This window comes from Lutjanus erythropterus, chromosome 3, assembly GCF_056507025.1.
Source record: "Lutjanus erythropterus isolate fLutEry1 chromosome 3, fLutEry1.hap2, whole genome shotgun sequence".
Lineage (NCBI taxonomy): Eukaryota > Metazoa > Chordata > Actinopteri > Lutjaniformes > Lutjanidae > Lutjanus > Lutjanus erythropterus.
This window is the reverse complement of record NC_139319.1, coordinates 44,723,645-44,746,923: the sequence shown is the minus strand read 5'-3', so window position 1 is coordinate 44,746,923 and position 23,279 is coordinate 44,723,645. Positions and strand designations below refer to the sequence as shown.

General features: G+C 39.3%; 1 protein-coding gene across 2 annotated transcripts in view; it reads right to left on the bottom strand.

Annotated features, from left to right (window-relative positions):
• LOC146330838 (glutamate receptor 2-like) overlaps positions 1-23,279 on the bottom strand; it is a 98,175-nt gene that overhangs the window by 66,901 nt on the left and 7,995 nt on the right. For both annotated transcript variants that reach the window (XM_084747717.1, XM_084747709.1), the window contains exons 2-3: positions 12,076-12,216; positions 638-877 (exon numbers count right to left, since the gene is read on the bottom strand). In XM_084747717.1, coding sequence (XP_084603843.1) covers positions 638-877; positions 12,076-12,216 — 381 coding nt within the window. The remainder of the gene's footprint in view (positions 1-637; positions 878-12,075; positions 12,217-23,279) is intronic.

Here is a 23,279-nt window from a genome sequence, read left to right as displayed (position 1 = left end):
TCAAGGAGGTCTTTCACAGTGTAGTGGAGCACCTGCAAAGGACTGTGTTATTCTAGAGACCAAAATTTCGCTTGTCCCAGAGTCTGCTAGAAAACAAATTTCTGACACTTGAATTTTCTTTTTTAAAGCTACTTCCAACTTCTTCGGCAACTACACACTACAAACACGTCACAAGCTCCCTGCTGCTTATCCCAGCAACATCTTTTTCCACTTTGCTGCATTTTTGGTGTGTCTGACTGAATTTTGGCCGAACTGAAGTCACAGTTCTAACCGTCATGGTTCACCACTGTTATCTTGTTATCAGCTAATTTCCATTGTTTGGGAGATTCTGCAACACCATTTCCCTGTGAAACTCCAACAGTGTTCTGCGGACTAACAAAATAATCCCGACCCTTGATCGGCATGAGGGTGAATAGATAATGACAGATTTTTCATTTTTAGGTGAGCTATCCCTTTAAGTCACATAAGAATCTGATAAAGTCCAACATAGCCCATAATTACCATCAGGGATATTGATAGAAACTGAAAGACAGATATAGAGATAGACATAAAAACACTGCCAATCAAGTCAAGCAGCAGCACAGTAAGAATAAAACACATGCATTACACACACGCTCTTCAATGAGACTGTCATTACCTCTGTCACTGTCGTATAGATAGGCAAACTTCTCCCATTTGTAGTACTCCACTAATGAAACCAGCGGCCCCTTGATGTCTGGCCTCATCTGGAGCACAAACTGATTCATTCCTTCTGCCGGGAAAGAAGGCGTGATGAAGGAGACGTGAAGCGTCTCGCAGAAGGATGTGATGGTGTTCACCGACTTCTTGTCGTAGAAGCCAAAAATGGCGTAGACGCCTCGAGAGAACTGGGAACAAACTAGGAAAAAGAGAGAGAGAGAGAGAGAGAGAGAGAGAGAGAGAGAGAAACATTTAGAGAAAACATTAAACAGAGACAGATTAACGATGAGGATAAAACTCACTGGAGGCAGGCGATTTAAGTCAATCCCTTTAAAATTAGTGACAAAGTAAGGATGTCCTTGTGCTCAACGTCTGTGATAACAGGTACCTTCTAAACATTTAGCTCTCTGCAATAACACTGAGCACCTTATGCAGCTAATGAGTATGAACATTATACAGGTGATGATGACAATAAATATTAGGATTTAATATTTTTTGATATACGTACAGTTCAGTTGTGTATAGTTTTCAAATAAATCTAAACAAGTTCTGATTATATTTTTTGGGACTACAATGTAATTAATTCTTTTTGGCAGGATATACACACATTCATAGAGACTGTGCTTGATATTAAGCTTCCATTCAGTTTTGAAGTATTATATTTCAGCCAATTAAAAACTACTAAAAACATGATTTTAAGAAGACACAAGTATTTATTCAAAATAATTTTGGCTGCAAGATCACCATAACTAAAAAATGGTTACAGCCCAAATCACTTACATTACTAGAAATTACTGAAATTATTAAGGATTTTTATGTTATTGAAAAGTTGAGATTTTCAGGTATAGTACTCTAATACGATAGAACCTAGTTATTTTATTTTTAGGGCTCGAGCACTGACCTCGGTGCGAGGAACCTACTGAAACTGAAGGAATTATTATTCTTTGCTCTTTGCCATTGTTCCTTGAAATTAATTGCATTTTTTTGAAGCTCCAACATATTCAGAAACTCACCAAATGTGGCACATGCATCAGGCATGGTGTAAATTTACATGTGATATGTTTTTTTAGAGTGGGCGTGGCCAATCTTGCTTACTATCTTAACTAGCGCTAATCATGAATGGCGTATGAGAACACTGTATGTCCATAATCATGATTACATAGAGGGCTGACAAAGAAACACATAACATTTCAGTTATCTCATACCTTATGTATTTTCTTTCAAAATTTTGTAAATTTCTTTTTTGTTTTTTTCTCTCTCTTCTTCTTTTTGTCCATTCTTGTCTGGTTTTGATTCTTTTATTTAGTTTGCTTGGATTTGAGTGTTTTTCTTTGTCTTACTTGTCTTTCTTTATAGTTGGTTTTATACAAAAAAAATGAGTAATGCTGTTAAAGACCTGTGTTGTAAGTCAGGATGATAAATGATCTATGAAATGCTCTCAATAAAAATTACAAAAAACTAAACTAGTTGTTTAATGCTTGTTTAATGAAGCTAGTGTGCTGTGAAATGTTAGCCTCTAAACATACATTTGAATGTACTTGAAAGCTTTAACCAGATGAATGTAATGTAATGTTGTAACACAGGAGCGTTTGTTAGCCTGTCAACAGCAGCAAATAAAGCACATACATTATTGTTGTTCTTGATGTCAGAGAAGAGGGATGACCATGTGTTTCTTAGGTCTAAATTATACATGCAAAGTCTCTCTTTATAGATGACATAAAGAATTTAACATACCATAATTGGGGCAATGGGAGAAACAGTGTTGTGCTGTTACTGAATTGTGTTAATGAGCTGAAGTTACTAGTTACTGAAATGTAATTACACTACTTCACCAATTCCTCTAATCACTAATAGGGAAAGTAACTTTTGCATTACTGGCAATTAAATGGCCTGCAGCCTGCTGTATTAATTTATAATATTTTTTTTTAAGTTAACTGCATTTAAGAATGAATTAATCAATTTGAAAGAATTCCACAGTCCCCTGCTTTGACAATAACAAAATGTCATACGTTATGTGTCCAGCAGTGGAGAGCAGCCTCTTTGCTGCACCGGCAGCTCTGAGGAAAGACCTCGCTGTCCAACAGAACAGGTGCAGAGTTTTTACAGTGAAACAGACTGAGCAGAGAGTTATTTTCTTCACCACAAAGTTGGCTGAAGTTGTTAAATGTCACAGTGTGTGTCGCTCAGCTGCTCTCATTTGTTACAGCCGATCGTTGCTCCGCTCTGTGAATGTCTTAATGTCTCTAGGGGACGGTAAATAGCATTCACAATACACCTCACCTTCATCTTGCAAATTAAATTATTTAGACACCAAATTAAAACATGATTGCAACCACTGCCTGTTGAGAAGATGAAGTACATCTCCCTGTTCACTGCTGATAATGCTCGTGTGTGTGCACCGTAGACTGTCTGGGTGCTGCACTGCCCTCGCATCTTTTCACTCCATCAACATCATGTTAAATGACATTTAGAACTCAATTTTTTAACTTTTATGAATCAATTCATAATCTTGCACATCTGCATTGCGATTCATCTAAGTAACAAATATTTCCTCCACCCCTAACAAGGTCCATGGTTTCCAAAACCAATCTGAAAAGTGGACTCATCAGAGATATGCCATCCATCTTTATTTATGTCAGTGTTTTTTTTGTTTTTTTGTTTTGTTTTGTTTTTTTTTGTCATTTTTTTTAGGGTTTTCGGAGGTCTTTATTTGTGATAGAAGAGCCAGAGGTAGACAGGAAAGGGGAGAGAGAGAGTGAGGGAAGATGCAAAGGGACACAGGTTGGAATTGAACACAGGCAGCCTGAGGACTCAGACTTACATACATGGGGTGCACATCCTACCAAGTAAGCTACCAGCCAACAATACTACGTTCATAATTTATCAGTTAATGAATAATTATATGATGAATAGTCTATAATGGAAAGATGACTATTACATAATATATATTACATAACACTGAGGCTGTATCCTGATAGTCAGCGTGTATTACAATAACAGGCTAAAACAGACAGAAGCTTGAAGATGCTCTTCAGGTCCAATGATTGTATAACTGAACCATAGGAAGACACACACTTTGCCTTGTTCTAATCTGATGTTTTCTCATTACAGATGAGAAAAGACATTAAAATACCAGTCCCTCCAGGAAGTTGCTAAGTTGTGATCACAACAATTAACACAAATTCAGCAAATCCCTGTGATTTCTGCATGACCTTGCAATTTTGTCCAATCAACGCAACTTTTCCACAAATCTGACCAATCATTGTAGTTTCTCAAGAGTGCCAGCAATCATAGCAGTCCCCAATGCTAAAATCATACATGTACATCTCAATGAACTGACCTAGTGTTTTATTATTAACTATATTGCTGTACTTTTATTTATTTTTTTTATTTTATCACAGTTATTCAAGAGGCTTATCATCGTCAGTGATATTTATCAGTGCTCTGTGCATTTTGTGTCTTTGTGGAATGCACCGCAAGTGAGCCTCTTCATTTACATTCAAAGCATATTTTGTGTTTTTGTAATCTTGAGCCTTTTGTGAGGTTAGATAAAACACTGAGAACAAGTTGCAGAGCTGTTGTTGATTTTTAATGAATTATACAAAAAGATTAAAAGATTCAAAAATCACAAGGGGTTTTTTTTTTTTTTTTGCAACTGTCATTCGCTCCTGCAATTTCTTTACAAAAACCACCTGAAAACATAACGTGCATCACAATCTTTTTAAAAAGCTGCCACGAAATCAGGAATTTTAGGCCGCAACAATCCCCCCAAAAGCCGGCGAAATCCTGGAGGGACTGAAATACAGCTGGCCCCCACTCTTAATAAAGAATCTCGATCCACCTGAGGTTTCTGCCTGTTAAGAGGAAGTTATTTTTACTTACCACAGTGCTTGCTCTTGGTAGGAACAACTGGCTTTATGAAGAGTAAGGGTCTGGACCTGCTCTACCTGAAAAGTGCCCTGAGATAACTTTGTTATGATTTGGCGCTACATAAATCGAATTGAATTGAACTGAATGTAGGCTAATAGAGGATTTTAGTGTGGTGCCCTGAACTGTTAAAAAAAAAAAAAAAAAAGAACTAATTATTATCCGTATTGGACGGTCAAATCTGATTCAACTAAAAAAAAAAAATCTTGTTTTGTTTCTTGTCCTTGTCCTGTTATCTATGATCTTGTAAATAGAGATTCTATGATGTAAAACTAGTTTCAGACTTGTCCTGACAGTAAAAGTATCAGTCAATCAAGGGATCAATCAATCAAGTGACAATAAAGACAGCCTACAGTCATCTCTTTACTCTTACAAGGTTGTTGGAGAGTCATGATACTTTGTCCATCCAGTCTACATGTTCTTTGTACAACTGTGTCCCCTTGGGAGTCCTGTGGGGGTACTTCATATGGGGTATAAGGCCCTTATATAAAATAAAGAGAAACACCATTTCCATCAGGTCTTTCTCTTGTCATCCTGTGATCAAGCGGTGGGAGCGAGGCAGTCAGGAAGAAAGTCAGCACCTAGTCCAAGTCTCAGGCCATTGTTCTCTGTCTCGGACAACAGTGGATTGCTTCATCTGGGTGGGAATGAGTCACTGCCCCTAGCGAGGGAGTTCAAATATCTCAGGGTGTTGTTCACAAGTGTGGGTAAAATGAAGCATGAGATACATAGGCAGACCGGTGTGGCATCAGCGGTCACGTGAGCATTGTACTGGACTGTTGTGGTGAAGACGGAGCTGAGCTGGAGGGCAAAGGTTTCAATTTACTATTTGATTAAAGATTGGACCTGGTAAACATTGCTAGGAGAGAGACATCTGAGCTACTCTGCTTAGCCTGCTGCCACAGCAATCAGGCTCCAAAAAAGCGGTAGAAATATGTGCTGTAATTTCAGGATGTGTGCTTTTTTACTCAAAGGGCGGACACAGAGAAGTCCTTCGTGTCTGTGTGTCTACGGCTAAATTTAGTTGCCCTACTTCAATATGACCTTGTTCTTTACTCTAGAAAAAAGTCCAATTTTAACACTGGGTATAATATTGCATCCATGTGCTTTATATAAATATACTGCATCAATACATACACACACCGGCCACTTCATTAGGTACACCATGCTTGTACTGGGTTGGCCCCCTTTTACCTTCAGAACTGCCTTAATTCTTTGTGGCATAAATTCAACAAGGTGCTGGAAACATTCCTCTGAGATTTTGGTCCATATTGACATTTGATGCAGATTTGTCGGCTGCACATCCATGAAGTGAATCTCCCGTTCCATCACATCCCAAAGTTGCTCTATTGGACTGAGATCTGGTGATTGTGGAGTCCAATGGAGTACAGTGAACTCACCGTCATGTTCAAGAAACCAGTGTAAGATGATCTGAGCTTTGTGACATGTCGCGTTATCCTGCTGGAAGTAGCCGTCAGAAGATGGGTACACTGTAGTCATAAAGGGATGGACATGGTCAGTAAAAATACTCAGTTAGGCTGTGGTGTTTAAATGATGGTACTAAGTGGCCCAAAGTGTGCCAAAAAAAATATCCCCCACACCATTACACCAACACCAGCAGTCTGAACTGTTGATGCAAGGCAGGATGGATCCATGCTTTCATGCTGTTTACTCCAAATTCTGACCCTAACATCTGAATGTCGCAGCAGAAATCAAGACTAATCAGACCAGGCAATGTTTTTCAAATCTTCTACTGTCCAATTTGGTGAGTCTGTATGAATTGTAGCCTCAAGTTCCTGTTCTTAGCTGACAGGAGTGACACCCGGTGTGGTCTTCTGTGGCTGTAGCTCATCAGCTTCAAGGTTCGACATGCGTTTGGAGATGGTCTTCCTCATCCCTTAGTTATAACAACTGGACCATTCTCTGTAAACCCTAGAGATGGTTGTACGTGAAAATCCCAGTAGATCAGCAGTTTCTGAAATACTCAGACCAGCCTGTCTGGCACTAACAACCATGCTGCGTTCAAAGTCACTTAAATCACCGTTCTTCAGTTTCACAGAGCTGCTAGCAGGGCTGTAGACTATTGCAGCTATTTCTGTGAGCCAAATCAGCACAGCCCAACTCACAGTCAAGAGCACAGGGCTCGAAATGAATTCCTCAGTGTCCTACAATTGTCCCCAACCCTACTTTCAGCTGTCGCAGACTTAACAAACACTGTTCCAAATTGAAGTTCTATTTTTCTTACAACACAATAATAGTTTAATAACTTTGTTTCAGTAACTCTGAAGTTGTCGTTGAAGTCTTTTTTTCCTCTCATTTCAAGTTTTTATTTCCTTATTCAGCAAATGTCTCCAGCAGACAAAAAAAAGCTGGATGAGGTGCAGTTACTGCCACGGCTATTGATTAAATATCCATGAATACGTTTTTAACTGATTAAATCCTTAATGAAAAATCAATTATCAGTATTAATCAAATATCAGTCATTAAATATACTTTTTTTGTTTTGTTTTGTTTTTTGTCCATATGTCCTGGTTTTCATTGGCTTTTTTGCTACCAAATCACTTTATTGGCTACTAAATGCAGATAAAAGGTCTGGATATGAATTCAAATTGTACTCAGTACTCAACTATGATTTTAAAAGTAAATCTAAAAGTAGATTACATATGGCATAATGAATACTAAAGTACAAGTAAAAGTACAGACTTGAAAATCTACTCATAAAAGTACAAGTACCCCAAAAAACTACTTAATTACAGTAATTTGAGTATTTGTAATTAATTACTTCCACCCCTGTGCGCATTATATGTCTTATTATGTGTAGCAGGTGCAAAATAATAGTGTAGGCAGCAGAAAAAGAGGACTCCATGCATTCACTGCTACCACAACACACTGCCCTTAAATAGCAGAGCTTTGAGCCTCAGGCCACCATTATATCATGCTCTGGTGAAACTGCATACATGCAGTCCTCATACCCATTGCTTCTACTCTTTGCTCTGCTGTTACTGAATTTGAAGCACAACTCTGCACTACCCAGTTAAAAATAACTGAATCTATGGTCTTCAAATTCATATCAGTGACCTGGGTTCATTTCACTAAAACTGCCATTACACATGCATCTTTCAGTTAATGTAGTGTGCTCCTCTGATGGGTGATGGTAAGTCATCACAGGCGCCAATTTGAGTTGAGCATTGAGGGGTTGAAAAATGTTGGCCTATGTAACGTTAAGGTGTGATGTGGTGAAGGGTAAGGATTAACATTTACCCAAAAATGCCAAATTTTCTATCCTGGGAACAGAGGCACACTATCCTGATGTTTGTGGGTTTCAAACCTGATAACTTTAGTGTTTCATCTGGTGGTATTGATAATTGTCATTAAGGCACAAGCTTGAACTTCACTGTGACCACCTGTGAGGATGAAATGTCAAATTCAGCCCGTGATTCGTCATTGTCTGACTGATCAGCCTCATGGAAGTGATATTTTACAATTCTTCACATTTTAAACAAATGAAATTTGTTAAATCGAGTCATTTGGTGTTTTCAGCATCATGATACTGAGCTGAAAACAGATTCCACATTCCATTCAAAATCAGAGGCTCCTACTTTGTGCTTCATAAAGTTAATGAAAATTAAAACTCTAACTCTGGTGTTAGGCTTCGATTGGATTCTTCAGGAGATTTTGGAGTCTCTCCTCAGTGAGGGGCGCTTTTTCCCCACAGCCAGCTGCTGAAGGAAAATCCATCACGTGCTGCTTCACCCAGATGTGTTTCCGATAAGGTATAAATACAGTGTTCTTAAAGCTTTGGGCTTTCATCTGGAATTTTTTTTCTGAGATTTCAAATGTGGCAGCAACCCTCAGTCCAGCACATTTTATTCCTCCAGGTCAGCGCACAACTTAAATCTCCATTGTTTAATATTTTGAAGTATTTCCACACAAAGCTGGTGGCAGACATCTTGTTGTGTGTCTCATTCAGATGGTAGAGCCAAAAGCTACTGTATTAAGTGCATTAATGATTAGAGCTGTCTGAATTCATGGCACTTAGTGATTGTTATCTAATGAGTTAAAGCCCTTGGTGTGGTCATCCAGTAACGTGTAAGAGCAACAAAACACACACTACCACGCATAAAAATTAAATCATGAGAATAATATATGTAGCACATGCTACATATGACTTTATTTTCCTTTCTTTTCAAACGCCAATTAAATGTTTTAGTCTATGGCTATTTTACAGCTGCATTTTTTCCAGCTGTGCCTCAAGATTGGGGGGGTCTTTGCACCCGCAACTTCAGCTTTGTATACATGTAAAACCCAGTGCCCCCCCGTGCTGATGTTTGTCATAAATGCAAAAAGACTTACCAAGTCTTACCAATCAAACTTTACAATTTCTTTGGCTCCAAAAAAATTGTGATCAATCTCCACCAATTGCACACATTCCTCAGAACACAAAACAGGAATGACCCAAACTCACAACTCGTATGCTCGTGTGGATACACACCCTCAATCAGATCAACACTCAGTCCACTGCGTGTGGAGAGAGAAGACAATCCCTCTTGATGGCAGTGCATAGAGATAGATAAGCCAGATAAGCATTGACAGGACGTGTCAGATCTACTCTGAGAGAGCAGCCTGACCTCCAGTCCTCTGAGTCACTGCCCACACCTCTCATTTGTTCAGTGACTTTGAATACGTCTGGTATGTGGCCCGGAGAAAGACTCAACCAATCAGAGCTTTGAGGGTGGAATCAAGGACGGGGACAATGGTTTTATGTATGTTCCTTAACAGATAGTTGAAAATTTAACTGATTAATCCTTTTTTTCCATATTCTTTTCCTTTTTCAACAAATAGCTCCACCAAACAAAACAACCTTTACATATTTGCAACTGTTAAATTCTTAATGGTGATTGATCAATTAATCAGTAATCATTAACATCTCTACTGTGGACATCATCTTCCTACATTTCTAGCTTTTGATGGTAAACTGCAGGTGGATCACACTTGATTTTTCATGAGCACTTTAATCCAAATACCGAAGATCCAAGAAGACTAAGGATGGGAATTGATAAGATTTTATTGATGCCAATGGGATTATCGATTCTGCCTATCGATCCATTTCCATGCACAAAAAAGTAGGCCTCTACAGGTTTTCAGTGTCAACAACACAATCTTTATCATGAGTTTCTGAAGACTGAACAGTGTAAGTTTGGATTTTGATTCTCATGCAAATTAGTTATTGTTGTTGTTATTGACATTATTGGTATTGTGTGTAAGGTTACATGAGCTTCAGTTTAGTGGTGAAAAGTTCTGTGTCAGTTGATGCTGATGGACTGTGTTTGGGAGTTTTCATCATCTGGGAGGTCTGTTTAGTGTTCATGGCTTCCTTCAACCACTGTGGGGCGCTGTATGATTCAGGCTTGTGAGGTTCACATGTGCTGCAGATACATTTGCCCTCATTTGCAGAGGCCCATGATGCATTGCTGAGAGTTTAAGTTGACTATTTTATGTTACCTTTTGTCTGTGTTTTAAATGTACAGTGTTTAATTTCTGTTAGTGTTTGTAACATGTTTGTTCAGAAAATGGTGGTTTATGTTGGTAATTGTTGTTTTGTGGTAGTTTAGAGATGATGAATAAGGGGACTTGTACATTTCACCACTTTAGCTGGAGATGCTGTAAAGATGTGGGGACTACTGTTCCCAATGCATGATAAATGGTGTAAGAAATACAGATACCACTTTGTCTTGTGTTAAATGGCACAGTGGTGGTAAATGCAATGGTACATGTGGACATGTGGACATTTTTTCCTCCATTTGATAGGCACAGCTGAAGACATGACAGGAAAGGGGGCAGGGGGAGGGGATGACACGCAGCAAATGGGCTGCAGGTGGGAATTGAACTGATAGACTCAGTATATGAGGCACATGCTCTACCAACTGAGTGACAGGGGCGCCCTGAAAATACAATGTAAGTGGTTTCTTAATTTTGAAACCGGTTCCAAAGTGGAAGCAGGACTCCCTAAGGAAGACTTGGTCCACTCTGATTATAAAGTGGTGTTACAGAGTGTAGCATCTTCACTCACTAATGATCTTATGTCAAGTACAGGCATACAAACCCAACAACAGACAACTCTGATTTTTGCCTGTCATCAACTTACTCACTGAATGAACATGATGTAGTTAGGGTTAAGGTTAGGAATATCATATGTGTTTATTATTAAGTAACACAATGACTTTGAACTTTCAATATAAATGAACTGGAATACAAGACATCAATGAAAAATAAGTGAAAAGTATATTAATAAGTAAAAGAAGTAATATGTTGGAAAAAATAAATATCAGCAATTATGCTGTATAGCACGTCCTCTTACACAGTGAGCCAGCGAGTGTGTTTGTTTATTTGTTTGTTTTGTTTTTTAATCTTACATAGAACCTCCTCCTACCAGAGACACAAGAGTCTATGTAATGACATCTTACAAAATGGTGGAAAAATTTCACCGATATACTGTTGAAATTTTTAAGTAGCAAGCTGAAACTCCGACTTTCCAGCTGAAATTGAACACACCGTATTACATGAGAACTGCAAAGAGATGAAGAGGGAGACGAGACGGAGGAGACAAGCGAATATTATGATGCACTATCTGTCCTTTTCTCATTGTAACACAAACTCCCCTTTGCAGTATAGTTCACACACTTCATGCTACGTGATCAACCAAAGTTTTTTTATATCACCTCGACCTCTCTGTCCACATTCACACGCTCCCTCTTTCTCTGCCACGATCACACTTCTGTTTTTATCAGCTGACAACGTGAGCGCCTGTTTTCACACTCAGGAATGAACGTTGCCCACGTTCATTTATTGCAAACTGATCCATTCAGATCACCAAAAATATGAGCAAGTTTAATGCACGCTGCTCTTGTGTTCATGCACAACACTGCTTAAAAATGTCTGCCTCACAAAAAACACAAGAAAACAAGTGTTTATGAAAAAGAATAAATTAAGCTAGAACAAATGTTTTTTTTGTGCCTGAAACTAATATATCTGTTCTTCTTTATGACATATTCCATGTTAACTGAATATTCTGAAAAATCAGTGAATGCTGGTGCTGGGAAGCAACTTTTTTTTTTTTACGCTGGTGGGGAAAGAGTTAAAATATGACAGGCTTGGTCCTGATACCAATCCATGGGAACAGCTTGGGATATCATAATACACTATATGTTTTTTGTGTTTTTGAAGATTTACATTCTCAGGAAAAAACAGTGAAGAGTGAGAGAGTATTAAGAGAAAGAGTAGCACATTGGTCTGAGTCTGAGATTTGTTGAGAATAAACAGTTGGTAATTAAAAATGAACCAAAATGAAATTAGTATTGTCTTAAAAACATAAAATAATATAGAAATTATCTGTTACAATAACTGTAGCAGAGGACATCTGTAGTTTATCGAACTGTGAGTGCAGAATAAGTTAAGAAAACTGGTACTTACAGCAGTTGGTGACAGCAAAGCTGTTGGCCACCTCCAGGTTATCTATGTGTGGAGTGAGTCTGAAATCCGCCATCCCAAACTGAACCATGCCAACTCTGAATGCACTATACTCCTGATCAGCACCCCTGGGGAATAAGCCACCTGAGACAGAAACACAGAGACACACAGAATTATATCTATACAATATTAAGAGGTGACATAGTGTATTTAAATGTTTTTCAGTTTTTCAGCACATCAGCTGTAACTGCATAACTGTACATCACCAATGAGTAACGTCACAATTGTTCATTTTCTCCCAGCATCATTAGAGGCACTTTGCAGCCCTTTGCGCTCCCACAGTCACCAGGTGGCATCTGTGAGCAAGGTGAAGCTCATGGAGCGTGGAGAGAGGAGGCTTTTGGAGGAGCTCAGAATGAGGACGCACCGCTGTATCCTACGCGGAAGTCTTTTATCAAGAGGAGTGATGTTAATTGGACAGCTTTGGCGACAGGAAACAGGCAGGGAAATCAAAGTCCAGTAACTGACAGACGTTACTGCAGCACTTTGATGATTCCGATGTGAATATTTATGTTCTTTGGTGTCACACAGAACTCTACAATGCAACAGAAACAGGATGAAAGGCATCTGGTCCAGTGATGATTCATTACTGTGGGATCACTGTCACTCGCATTTTAACGGACTGATCAGGGAAAATACCTGCGGTGGTGTGTTTACTTTATAGTGTCTGTACAGAAATTTACAGATAATATAATAAAACACGATACATGATGAGATGCGATATAATGCGTTGTCATGTGTCAGCATCTAACACAAAGCAGAAGTTTGTCTTTTCTTTATTTCACAATAAAATGGACACACACATTGTTACACAGTTGTGTGATGTATTTGTGTGCAGATAACAATAATGCAAGTAAATAAATAGCCTCAGTAAACAAATAACACTGATCTGTAGCCTATAATAATGAGAGGATTGAAAAGGAATATAATTCTACTAGTAATCAGCCATTTTAAACAGTTTACAGATCTAAATAAATGCTGTCAGGTGTTGAAATTGTTCTTAAATAAGTGTTTTTGTGTGGACACTGGTACCAGTCAGTTTGACAGCTGATACAACTGCAGATTCTCAACAGTAACTATTGTTGCTTCAGACTGACACTTAAAGGAACCAAGGATTTTTCCTCCCCCATCCTCAAGCCTCTTCCTTGCATCTCTCTCTCATGTCCTCGCTGAAACTAAGACGCAAGGAGAGGAAGCGAGTGGAAGAGACGAGGAGGCAAATTTACCAAATGAAAATCACCCCATAACAACAACAATTCTGGCATTTTAAAACAGCATTAAATAGATGCATTACCTTTAATGACAAACACAAATGAAGTAATCAAGAATCAATCATTTGTTGTAGACAGCATTTCATAACATTTCCTTTTGCTCATCAGTTTAAAAAAATGCATGATTTTTTACTTGAATCTGCAAATTTTCTCCCTTGGCAACAAATTAGTACATGGTGGTGACTGTTGACCAACCTAATGAGACCTTGTCTTGGTAGGTAAGATGTACGTAAGACTGTCTACTTCCTGCCTCTGTGTAGTAACAGCCAATCACACCATATGATGTGTCTTTGTTGAAATGTAACTGTAACCCGTAATTTACACCAGGCGTGGCTGCACCACGGTTTTGTTCCATCATGCATGCGACTCCAATTCCCACCAGCAGCATTTCAGAAGCGTTTCAGCAGCGCAGCGTTTTGCCCGTCTGCTTATGTTTACTTGTTCTGATTTTGTTGATTAAGTCCTCTTTCCTTGCTGTTTGTGTTTCTACCATGGATAAGCAGGCTACATAATTAAATTGTTTATTTTCTGTCTGTCTTTATGATCGCTAGTCTGCACAGGGTCTTTTATTTTGAAAATCAACCGAATTCTCCCTGCCTTTTCCATGCCTGACTTCCCACCCGTTCAAGCTGCTCTGTGGCAATTGACGCGCCATCCGTCAAAAATAGACTTGCTGTGTATTCTCTGCGGAGCGGGGTGCCGAGCCACTTCTGGGACGCTGCTGAGATGCGCCACGGCGGTCCTGGTGTAAATTACAGCATTGACTAGAATGACTGCGTATCTCCCTGAGTGCCGTGGCCCAGCGCCTGGTGTAAATTAGGGGTTAATGTATCCACCAGAGTTTCTGAAAGAATTGTTGTGTTCCTGTGGAAGATGTCGATGTCCCAAACAAATTGGACAAATTCTTGTCAAATATTATAGAATTATAGAATTGGTATTTTTTGCAATTTTGCAGCTCAAGTCACCACTGTGGTAAATATGGATTTGTTCTGATGACATGATCTCTAATTACATTAGCAATATAAAGTATAAAGTGTTCACTTTCTCCTCTTCTCTCCTAAGCTTCCTCAGTCTCTCTGCCCAGGTGCCTGCTCTGGCACGATCAGCATTCCCCAGTTATAGCTGTGCAAACTGAGGACCAGCATGTAGGATTTGGTGGCACCTAGCAATGAAATAGCAGATTGCAAATAACTAACCCACCAAACGTGTAGGCGGACTAACGGTAGCCACAACATTCTCAAAAAACACGAAAGGTAGAAACAAAAGTTAAATGCCTTCTGATTCTCAACATTTGTTTATTTCCTCTGGCCTCCTTGTATCTCTGGACCCAAGCATTTGCTTTCACTTCCTGACAGCAACTAAACCTGTTTGATTACAAACCAGGTCAGGTACCAGGGCCCGTACTATGAAACAGGTTAAACAAACCCAGGGTATCTTTAAGTGATCTGGCTTGACTAAACCTAACAAAGGCAATCAAGAATAAGTGATCACACATAGCTGGTTATCAACTCCACCCAACATCCACAAGTCCACCCAGAGTTTTCCAATGTAGACATGAGCACATTCACATAAACGGGGCAAGACAAGAATAGTGACAGCACACCGGTGTGTTTTACAAATGAAGAGCAAACTATAATATTAGATAAACATTAAAGAAGGTGATCATAATCCAGACTTGAAAGAAACACTCCTGTAGCTGCCACAACAGGGATGACAGCTAGCAAAAGACTTTGTGAATAACAATGATGATAATACATTTGTTCTGCACAGCATTTTTCAGGTTCCTCAAAGACACTTTACACCAGTTAAAATGATCAAAGAAAACAAACACTAAAATATTTTTAACACAACATTAATCACACATTAAAAACAGTTCAAGGCATAAATTAAAAGTCCTCTCAGTGCATCTTCAAAGCCTCTTCTGGGCTCTAATCTGGGTGTTTTCAGGAGGTGTCTGATGTTTTCAAGTGAAAAACACTTTGGACACAGAGCCTGATAATATCACGGCTCCATCATTGGAGCACAAGTAGATCTGACTATAATTAAGTTCGATGTATTCGTGGTGTGTGAGACAGTTTTAGTCTCATTCTTTCAGCTGTACCTGGCTGTGTCATTGTTGTAGGATGAAATCAGTGTATGAAAGCACAATGAAAAAGAAGCACAAAGAAAAACACTTTAATTCCTCTGTGCACTGCACACCAAGCTCAACAGGATCTGATCTGATGCCCAGTGCTGTTTAATAAAGTGATTTGATTGGTCAGCAGGCGGTGCTTTATCCACATAACAACAACAACATAACTTGCTCCAGAACAGGTGAGGTGTTCAGCATAAGTTACCATGGCGATCTACCACGGTAAGAAGTGAATATACATATACATATATATATATATATATATATATATATATATATATATATATATATATATATGTTATAAATATATCTGCTTCTGTGACTCTGTCAGGTTGGAATATACTATCACTGACCTCCAGGGTTCACTCTACACTAGCTTCCCAAAGACACTGCCTAGCTGCCTGCACCACAGCCAGACTGCATCCCAGCAGCTGCAACATCTGGAGACCATTTAATGCTGTCTCAATGTCACCCAGTAAAATGATGATTTGAGATATTTGAGTTTATTTATTTGTTTTATGTCATTTACAACCATAATTTGACTTTTTCATTTATATTTAAGAAGCACTGATATTTATGGTGACCACTGTCTGATTGTGATCAGCAACAGCATACCAGCACATGTTCACAGAGGACTATGTTTACTATCAGCCTTTTTTTTCCGGTCATTGTCAAACATGCATTTGAGGAAGACAAAAGAAATATCAATTTAAAAAATTCTACCTCTGCTCAGTTGCAACACTTATGGTGGAGCTGGCAGAATGAGGTCATATTTCCACACACACGCTCTTTGGCCCCGAGCAGGGAGGCTGAGGCCATATAAGGCAAGTATGGCAGCTCGCAGTGAGGCAGAATTATTAGCTTAACAACCTCAGTGAGCTTCTGTCATCAGAAACATTTGCAATCGACCACAGAGCACGCACAGGCCACACCTCAGACTGAGGGAATAGCTGTCATTTTATAATCCACTTCCGGTTACGATGCAGAACCACAGCTCGGATAATCACCTCGCTCTCTCCTACAGCTCTCTTCATAGAGTTTACAGTCTGTGCCGCCCTCTCCATCCGCCATCTCACTCAAATGGTAATGGTAATGTGTATACTCACTCACTCACCCTTCTGTCCTCCTTTCGTCTGAAAAGTTTCATGGCACTGAATGGTGAATTTTTTATTAATCCCTGATGAGCCGCCTCAAACCCACAGTTGCCATAGATGTTTACTGTTTTCATTTAACTGAGTTGTGACAGAGCTCTGGCTGCAGCTGCACATGTTGCTAGGATGTTCCTGGCAACTAATTTCCCTGTTGATTGAAAACAAAATTTAAGAAATTTAATTTTAAATTTAAGAAATTTAAATTTAAATTATTCAGACTAGTCGACTAGTCTAACAGTAAGAAAGCACTCAAAAAGCAGTTAAAATTGAGCACAATTTATTAATTGATAATGTTAAACACTATCCAAAAAAAATACTGTGTGTATTAAGAACCATTTAAAGATGTTAATCACAGTCTACATTCACCAAATCGTATTTTAAATGCAACTGAAATGTGTGGCACTTTGTGCTGTGCAATACAAACATTGCGCATTAACCTATAAAACATGACAACAACTCACTAAATGCTTCACCTTTTCAGACCAAAGAGCATCATATGGTCAGTGGGTAAAGAACACAGAGCTGATGCTAGCTGCCAGCCTGCTACACAGTGTGGCTAACGTCAGCAGTGCTAGCAGCAGCAGCAGATGCTCTGCTTGCAGGTTAATGTCCGTGTCTGTGCTGAATGTGGTCACAGTCTACATTCAACCTTATTTCCATTTTAGAGATTAAAACACTGCAGAAATGCGCTGGTTTTAAGAGCGGTCATCTGTCCGACTTTGCTGATAAAAACATCCAGGGTTACCAGGGCCATCAGGGTATACGCACTTACGGCATGCAGTGAGAGGGACTGCCGTCTGATGGGGCCGCAGCCCCGATTAGTGGCGGGCAACAGCATAACAACTCAGAGGCAACAGTTAATTAGTATTGTGTATGAATAAAATATTGATAGATAGTTTAACACAAGATCACAGGAAAATCCACCTTGCCAAGCTTTAACCTATCTGCACCAGAGGTGGTGCAAACCAATCAGCATCCTCAGAGGTACTACTGGTAGCTGTGGGTGTGGTTTTAGCTGCACCGACAACAAGAAGCATCCATAGAAGCAACTTGTCTCGAACAAATAATGGCGGCTCCTAAAGAGGTTAGCATATATACTGTGATAGCATCAGTTATATCAGAACTGGAGAAGATTTCTTCATTGAAAGACGATCAAAGCACGACACTGAAGGCTTTAATTGATGGAAAAGATGTTTTTGCTCTTCATACACAGTTTTCCTGTGAGACTCCAACTGTGTTATGTGACTCTCAATCGGCACTAGGGTGAGTAAACAATGGCTGCATTTTCATTTTTGGATGAACTATCCCTTTAAGTCCAGCACTTTGATATGCAGTTTGTTTGTGTCAGCTGTTTAAAGATGCAAGCTTTTTACTTTAGCATCCAAGAGTGCGAAAAATGTTTTTGTTGAAAAAACAAGAATAATCTGAGAATTGTAACCTCAATTATTAGGGAGAAAAATTGTGAAATCTCATTTTAACAAAAATCTTGCCGCCCTAACACACACACACACAGCGGACAGAGCAGAATGACCAGACTCTACCTCTTATTCGTACGTGAGGTGAAGGAGACGATGCGAGAAATTTATCAAACACCTGCTGAACAAGCAGAACACAAACTTTGACTGCTCTGCCCGCTGTAAATTGTTATTTCCTCCCAATTATGGCCACCCTGACTACAGATTTTCCTCATCCAGCAGTAGTCATCAGTCCAATGATGACTGCCGATAATAATGACTCTGAATATATCTCATTCAGTGACAAGAGAGCATGACCTCATCATCAAAACACAGGAATAAATGACCTCTATCTTAAGAAAAAAATACTCACAGACTTGGATGATGTATTCTTACAGAGGTACAAACTTCTTCCTCACCCTCTTCCTCCTGTCCCTGCCCTGCCTGAACTGTATCTTTGTCATCTCTGGAGTCAGACTCCTGTATATCACTTCAGTAATGTTACTGTATTCCCAGTAATGTTGGACGATATGTTAAAATTTTCAAATCGACCATCTTCAGCCCATCAATCAGCGACTGCCAATATCTTTGTCCCCAAACCCTCACCTCCCCATTTTCCTTTCTAAAGAGAGAAAGAAATTGCTCTCTTTTACTGAACTAAGACGAGTTTAACCATCTCGTTAACGCCTCGTAAAAGCGTATAAAACTCACATAAAACACTGTTTGTTAGTCCATTTACTCTTCCAACAATCACCAGCTCTGGTTGAATTAAATCTTTAATTCACTGCATGGAAAGAGTGCAAAGAATCTGACTGTGCAGGCTGTTTTTCTCTCACTCCTCACCCCGCTCAGAGGACTCACGGTCTGGCTGAGTGGGTGTGTCCTGTGCTCCTGGATGACAGCGCAAAGTGGAGTCCTCTGGCCAGTCGATTGGCGCATCCCTACTCTCTGTGTATACTCTTCTCTTCACTGTGTATACTCTTCTTTATTCTTCTGTTAATCTTCAAAACGGCATGACAATACAGCACGCCCAGCTTCACTCTCTTGGGTTCACAGCAGTGTGACACTTATAGCTGTCCCTCCAAAACAACAGCAGGTTAGGAAACAATTTGCCTTAGACCAGAGGGACATGAAGGAGCAGTAACACATGAAAATGTATTATTAAAATAAGAACTATTAAACACTAGCAGCAGCAATTTGTTAGATTTAGAAAGTGATGAAAATCTGATAAAAATACTTTTCTTAAGTCACTGTAAGAACTAGAACGGCATTAAGTATCATTATTGGTCCTCAGTATTAGGCTTGGGAGGCATTGAAGTATTACAGAATACTAGGATATTTTAAAAAAGGCATGATTTTCAATACTGTCACTGTGAATAAAGTAATCTGAAATATATTAGAATTAAGAAATAATTGGCTGGTCATTTCTGCTCTAGAGCCAAGGCAAGAATCTGTGGAATAAGGGCGCTTAATTCATATATATTCATTTATTCTAAACCTACCAAGACTTGTCTAAGAAGGCTAACTGCATATTAGACACAAAGCATTGTAAGCCACACAATGTCATACATGTTGTAATGACTTCTGTCACCTTTTAATAATGTGTTCTTTCACGCAAATACCATTATATACCCCATATAACCCAGTGAAATGTCAGGAAGGTATGAAAAAATAGATCCCGCCCAAGCCTACTCAGTATCAGCATGTACTCAAACCTAAGTACTTGTACTTGGTCTGAAAAATAGTGGTATCGTGAATCCCTACCACTAATGCATCAGACATCAATATTTTAAAAGTTTGCTGTAGCACGTCAACCTTCCAGGCTGTGATTTGTCAGTTCATGAAAAGTGACACTGACAAGTACGCTGACTTTAAGAAAACTTGAATCTGTTTCAACAAAAGGTAGCTGATATAGCTAAATCGCCAACCATCCTAATGCTTATCTTACTCCTATTGTCTTCTGTCTTCAGCTGCAAAACCCGGACAATGCATTTCTCTCACTCTTGTTTCTGAAAAATGGGCTGCTCTAGCGGACAACAGAACCACCAGCTGACCAGGATATCTGCCAGCGCTCCCGATGGCCAGTCTGACTCTGCTCAGTTTCACACAGACACTAAGAGCTTGTTATAATAATAGCAAATTGTCAGGATGAGCTATAAATGAGCTCTAATTGCAGGTAAAAGTTGAGCCTAATTAGCTGTGTATGTGAAAATTAATTGAATTCTTGCAGACACTGAGGCTGACACCAGCCTCTTCTCCACCAGTGGTGCCTGTCTGCAGTCAGTCAGTCTCTTCACACTGAAACTCAAACTGATGATGATCACATATCAGATGGTGAAGGCTATCTAGATATTAGGGCTGTCACAATTTTACTATGAAATCAAAAAATTAGCTTTCAAATTTAATAGATGAAACAAAAAAGCAGAATCAGCAATTCTTCCAGAATTATTTTTCCTCCACCCTTGCCTGCTTACAGCATCCGGCGTGTGTCTGAAGACTAAAACACACTTCAGAGATGTAGCTTACCAGGCATTGTCACCATGTACCTTTTTTTTTTTTTTTTTTTTGAAGGGTCTGACCTGCCGATTCCAATTTTGTCTGATTCCGATTTTCAGTGTAAGAACTATAATTGACAGCATTCACAAATATTGTTACAATTTTTCTTGTAAAAAATAAATTGGAGGTTCATAATAAGACACTGACTATTAAATGTTCATTAAATACTATTTTACATTTTCTCCAAAGTCCTGCCGGTAACAGCCAGGCCTTATTATATTTTTATATTAAAGATTATGAATGAGGGAACGCAATCTTCAAGATCATGGAATCTCGCAGGATTTTGTGGGATACGATTTCATGTGATCTCCTGTGGAAGCAGATGTAAACAAACTGGAGACAGACGTGGTGCAACAGTTTGCTACAATAAAATTCTGCCGTGAGAAAAACTGACGTAAAAGTTAAATGAGTCTGGATGAGAAAATAATTGAGGAGACACATCAACACAGGTTGTTTATTCTTCAGCCAGAACAGGAGGTGAGATTTAAACTGTGAACAGCAGTCTGCTGCTGGCTAACATTAGCCTGAAGAAATCAAATCTACAAAGTTTACAGCTGTTCTGTGACATTGTCAGCTGCTCTGTCTCGTTGTAGACTGTCTTCTCTTTATTGTGTTCTTGGAATCTGTCGCTGACACCAACTTCATGCAAGCATGTGTCTGAGTGTGTGTAGCTGCGATCAGCGCTGTGGTAGGTGTGATATCACGGTCAGTTTGTCTGCTGCATGCATGACGTGACCATCATGCAGAACACGTGTGTGACAGTGACTGGCTGGTTCCAGTCTCTGGCCGGTCGATCAAATATCTTTAAAAAAAAGCATAATAACTGCTAAAACAATGAACAATTACAAATTGCACTGAGATAGAATTAAAAGACAGCTGTATTATTGCAGGACAGTTTGCCGCTGCCTGCAGATCAGGCCTATATCAGAAGTGAAATCTACACCAGGCCTCAGCTTTTATTAGCTGCTGGGCAGCTCTGCTGTCAGTCCCTCTTGTATCTGCCAATGTTATTATTAGGACATGAAGTCCATCACTTTCTTTTTAAAAACAGAAAACTGGAAAATGAATTCAGCCCACCTCCTTCCACATTTTTTTTTTTGCTCCATTCACACCAAACGTGTTACACTGCATCTGCAGACCGTCTGATCCAGCCAGATTTTTGAATAATAAAAAAACTGAGTGCATCAAAATGTTTCACTGATGACAGTTACTAAATCCATGCTAAATTGATCTCCAAACATTTGGATTTCATAGTAAATGCAGTGCAGTGTTTGCTCTCTAATCATAATAATACATTCAGTCACTATAATCGCAATATGAAATAGGGATGACCAGAACCAGATGGTTTTCTGCGTGAACGGCCCTGACCAGAGTTGGTGATCGTTGGAAGAGTGGACAGACCAACAAAGATGGTTTAGATGAGTTAGGTCGGCAAAGATATCACCAATGGATGGGGTGACATATCGTCCAACCCAACTTTGGTCAGGATGTCCTTTAATTTGTAACGTCGCTAAAATCAGTCACTTCCTGTCTTAAACAGATGAAGAAAAAACTAGTTGGAAAAAAACTTCTAGGCTAGATTGCTGCAATTACTTCTTATCAGGCTGCTCCAGTAAGTCTCTTACAACTCTGCAATAGGTCCAGAATGCTGCAACACGCATATTGACGAGAACTGTGTTAAGAGATCAGATTTCTCCTGCATTAGTCTCCCTGCACTGGCTCCCTGTAAAGTCCAGAACAGAATTTAAAATAATTCTGGTCACGTTCAAAGCCTTAAATGGTCCGACACCATCATGTCTTAAAGACCTCGTTCCAAGAGCCTCTAAAAGTAAAATGGGAGCCAGAGCCTTCAGCCATCAAGCTTCTCTCCTGTGGAATCAGCTCCCAGTTTGAGTTTGGGAGGCAGACGGTCTCTCCTCATTTAAGAGTAGACTCTGATAAAGCTTATAGTCTGGCCTGGCTCAGGTAAGCCGTCCTGCAGTTTTGCTGCTATAGGCCTAGATTGCCAGGGGACTTCCCATGATGCACTGAGCTCTTCTCTCCTCCTCTCCCTCTCTATCTATATGCACTCTTACCCCATTAATGCCTGTTAGTAACTCGACATCTCTTTCTGTCGTAGTTTTGTGCTTTCACGTCTCCTCCTCTTCCACTGTCCACGGATACTTCTGTCTCTCTACTTTGAATCTTTAAGTGAAATTAGCATTGTGCTACCACGTCCTTCCCCTTCCTTCTTTCTGGTTTTGGCAGATGGCCACCACCATTAACAAAGAGCCTGAATCTGCCTGAGGTTCCTATCTTTTAAAATGAAGTTTGCTCTTGGTGGGAACAATTGGTTTTATAAGGAGTACAGTCTAGAGCTGCTCTATTTGAAAAATGTCCTAATATAACTTTGTTATGATTTGGTTTTATATCCGCCATCGTTTATAAAGTATTTAAAATGTGTACATTGTTTTACTAATGAGAGGAAAAAACAAGATCCTGTGAATTCCACCTAAATGTACTCATTTATGAAGTAGGCTAAAATGTTCTGTATTGTAAAAACAAAAAAGTTGAGAAAATTCAGAAATTTCAAGGCAACTTACTT